The sequence below is a fragment of the Antrostomus carolinensis genome, unplaced genomic scaffold, assembly GCF_000700745.2.
Source record: "Antrostomus carolinensis isolate BGI_N321 unplaced genomic scaffold, ASM70074v2 scaffold1809, whole genome shotgun sequence".
NCBI lineage: Eukaryota > Metazoa > Chordata > Aves > Caprimulgiformes > Caprimulgidae > Antrostomus > Antrostomus carolinensis.
In genome coordinates, this window is record NW_010336223.1 from 46,071 (window position 1) to 50,300 (window position 4,230).

The 4,230-nt window shown below is 38.0% G+C and overlaps 1 protein-coding gene across 1 annotated transcript in view; it reads left to right on the forward strand.

Annotated features, from left to right (window-relative positions):
- Nucleotides 1–479, forward strand: part of LOC104530223 (WD repeat-containing protein 25-like) — a 44,087-nt gene extending 43,608 nt beyond the window's left edge. Inside the window, exon 3 of the mRNA XM_010174751.2 lies at nucleotides 316–479. Within this exon, the coding sequence (XP_010173053.1) occupies nucleotides 316–479 (164 nt within the window). The remainder of the gene's footprint in view (nucleotides 1–315) is intronic.
- The last annotated feature ends 3,751 nt before the right edge of the window (nucleotides 480–4,230 follow it).

Consider the following 4,230-nt stretch of genomic DNA (forward strand, 5'->3'; position numbering starts at 1 on the left):
TAAGTCCTGCATGTCAACTGAACTGAGACCTTGGTGGAGCTCCTCTCCTTAGTGTGCAAAACAACTAGTCCTCTCCTCTCAGGAGGAAGCAGTCAGTAGTGCAGAGGCCCATGACCAGGAGCAATTTCATGGGGATAGAAACTAGTGAGTTCAGTCTTGTATTTTCGTAAATCAGAGTAGCTCCAGATGCTTGAAATGTGTTAATATAAATATATTCACCTTTGACAACCTTGATATTTTTGAAACTAGGTTGAAATGAGTAACGTATTTAATTTTCTGCTCAAATTTTAATCTCCATTTCTCACTTTATTTTAGGGAAGCAGATATTTAGCAGCAAAACTGAATTTAAGATCAGCACGCTGAGGTTCCACCCTACAGAGTCAAATATTTTCATTTGTGGAGGGTTCAGCCCAGAAGTTAAAGCTTGGGATATAAGGACTTCTAAGGTAATAGAACTATTTTTACTCTTTGTCTATTAGGATGTTGCCTAGGTTGGATGTACTGTGCATTACTAAGCTGTTAGATGTACTGGTCTTTCAATGCAGTGTTATTCTGAAGTATCTTGCATTTGTCAATGTTTGTATTGCCATTTGTTGATATGGACCTCTGTAATGTTTTTGAAGCATGCAGAGGAACATTGTACACAAAACCCATTATTTTTTTGGTTTATGTAAATATGAGTAACATATAGTTGAATTAAATATAAAGGCAATAGCTCCAGGATTGTGAAAAAGGCAATTGTGTGCTAGGAAGCAGGACAGCTCACTTGCTCTTCAAGCTGTTATGTGTGGGTCAGGATGTGTGTGCATGTACCTTTTGTGTAGGAGCCTGGAGTAATTTTTACATTCATGAAGGACCACAGAGAGGCATGTATAGCCTCTGTGTTTACTTCATCCTGAACCACGCAGAACAGTGTGCTCCCAGCTGCATTCAGAGCTCAGGTAAGACCAGACCTGTACTCCACCAGTGGAAGCATAAGGCAAGCCGACATCATCCTGCACAGAACAGCTCAAAGAGCAGCAGTGACTGTAAAGTGAGTAGTTCTTTTGTTTTCCTTTGAATTTCTGTGTGGTTAGATCCTACTCATCGTAGTTAGCCATCTGTTTGCTCTTGAGGGTGACAGAAGAGATCTGAAAAAGATAACATTGCTTATACAAACTCTGTCTCTGATTTTGGTGTACTAAGAATAATAGGTGACAGATGTAGGCAGATACATTTCAGGTATGAGGCCTCTAACAGGAGAGCTCTGAAGTAGTTATGGAAGTTGCTGTATCAATGGAAAACCAGTATTATTGTGCAATTAAATCTAATTCCTGTGCTGCAGTTTTTCCTTTGGATTTGTCACTGATGTTTGAGAAAAGAATTTAGTTGTGTAGGATCTATACCTCAGGCTTCCCTCACATAAATAAGTTCTTAAAAGAAAAAACGTTAGAAAGTACATATCAAGACCGCCAAGTCTGAGGCTACTCTGAAAATAAATTTACTATGAGTTTCAGAGTTACAGTGCCAGCATAAAAAGCTTCGTAAAAAGTATGATGGGATTTCTTCCATCCATCATGCTTGTATGATTGCTAGTTTTTCTTGATAAGGATATGAACAGATACTCAAAGCACAGTTCTGTGAAGGAAGGTGATTCTAGTTTTTAGATTGCCAAAATCGTAAGTATTTATGAATACCTATGTAACTTTTTTAAAAGTTATGAGATTTTTCCATAGTAGCTCTTCCCTCCCTGCCCCTGCCTTGCACTGGTATACAGTATTCTGGTGTTGTCAATAAGTGATTCTGGTATTCTGTCTTTAGTGTAGGCAACTTACAGAACATGAAAATATGTATCACACAAATAGGAAGTAGTAACAAGGTCAAAGGGTATTTGTTCCAGATGATCAGAGGTTACCCTGTAAATTTACTGTAGAACAAGAACATTACTCTTTTTTTTTTTTCCGGCAGGGAGCTGGAGAAGAAAGACTAATAGAAGTCTTCTCTCCTGTGCAGCAGGTTTCATAGCATGCAAATGAAGTATGGAATACAATTGTTCTTTCTTGAGATTCTCATAACAGTAGACCTTAATTGTGGGAAGGAGGTACAATCTGTAACTGAACACTTGGCTGTCCTTCTTAACATAGAGAAGCTATTGTATGTCATGGTAGGCTGAATTGCCTTTAAAAAACACTTCAGGATCTAAGTGGGTATGATCTTTTTAAGGCTTAAAGTTTGTTGACTGTATTGTCAGAATTTGAGAATTTGGTCCTAGTCAAGGAGAAGATGGCACAGATGTAGGTGACAAAACATTCTTTCTGAGATTTTCTGACTTGTTGCAGTAAGCTTTATGGTAAATGATCTTGTAGTTATATACAAAGTAAAATGACAGTCTAGTTGTGTACAAAGCCAAAGACATTCTTTCTTTCACCCCCTATCATTTCTTTATGATGGATTTTAGGCCGGTGTGTGTCCTTCAGTGACTATCTCCAACAGTCATGTAAATTTGATTTTTTTTTTAAATCAACTATGACTGATGAGCATGTTCACACTAAAAATGGCAATACCTCCCATTTGCATGTGTCTAAGGTGCCAAGTCTGTACGGATGGAAAAGAACTGATTCTGTTCTATAGTAACAAATGACCAACATGGCATATTGCAAAAATGTACCTGTCTGGAATGGTAGCTTAATGGTTCAATTCCTTCTTATGGAGGAATATGGTTAGAAATCTTTCATAGATGGTAGGAGAGAATCTCAAATATTGGTAGTGGAGAAGGCACTTCAGTTTCAAGTAAATAGAAGATTCATTTACAATGGATATTTACAGTTCAAGGGTTATGCTTGAAGAAGATTTCTTTTTTTTTTCCCCAGCAGTTCTGATACCAGAGATTGTGATGAGAAGACCTGAGGACTATGCAACATTGGCACTGACTCAAGTAGAATTAAAGGGCTAAATAACAGATGTTAATGCTGGTGCTAGATAAATTAGTTCTGAGTAATCTCCTGATTATGTTCTTCTATTGTTAGTATCTCTACCAATCCCTGGTATTTTGGTTTTGTCTTTGAACAATATTATGGTGGCACCAAGACAAATGGCTTGAAAAATGCTATTCTTGGTCCTTTTCCCCCCTTGTGAAATTGCAGAGTTTCAGTGGTGCATCCTATTTGTACCAGACGAGGTATCAAGCAGTATTTTATTCCAAGCAATGACGACACTAAATGTGTTCATCTCTTAAAGCATATCCTTCCTGTTAGGTATTAAATTCACCTGCCTCAGCTCAACCAGAGCCAAACTGACAATTGATATGTCTGGCATAATTTACATGAGGCATTATTGCACTGGGAAGCAGACAAATGGGTTGAGATGGAGATTGTAGTAGAAGATGAAAAGATGAGGGGCATTGTGCAATTTGTGAGGTATTTGCCACTGTAAAAGGCATTGTAAGAGTGCAAAGGAGCAAACTCATACTGATACACTGCAGGCTTTAATAGCCCACCCATTCATATCTTACATCGTTCTGATAAAACTACCATTATCCTGGCTCAAGATGATGTTCTGGTGTATTTTAATTCTAGCAACTTTTGTGTAAACTACGTCTGGCAAAATTGCAGAGGAAAACTTCAGTTTTCAGTACTTTACCACTGCACAGTTGTAAGAAACAGAAATTATGCTTGGGATTACCTTTGTGTAGGTAGCAGGGGATGGCGTGTAAGCTGCATGTGTGTCTGCATACCGAGCCAATAGTCAACACTTTAGGTGACAACATCATTGCTTCATTTCCAGACACCATAAAAGCTATTTATGTCTATGAAGAAGTGAAACATGAATACTTAAAATTGTATTAATTTGACTGTATATTCACTCTAAAACAGCCTTCATGTTTTCTGCTAATTAGGGAGTATATTATCTTAAGGGTTCAAACAGTGTCTATTGCATCTTTATGCTTTACTGCCCAACTATGGTTTTTTGCCTCCTTGCTTACTGATGTGAGTATGGTGCCTTTTTCAAATGGGTGCAGTAAGGTATTTGTCTTTCCATGGGCCATTCCCTGTCCACTTTTAATCCTGTTGCCGAAATAGACCGTACTCTGAGAGCATTGCTATTTTGCGCAATATGTCACAACATTACGTGCTGTGACAGCCTCATCTTATGACGTGATTTCTCAAGGCAATGTGTTCTGTGGCCAGGATGCTATATACAGCAAAAATGAGACTAGCAGAATAATGCATTTTTATCTCAGTGATTACTTGT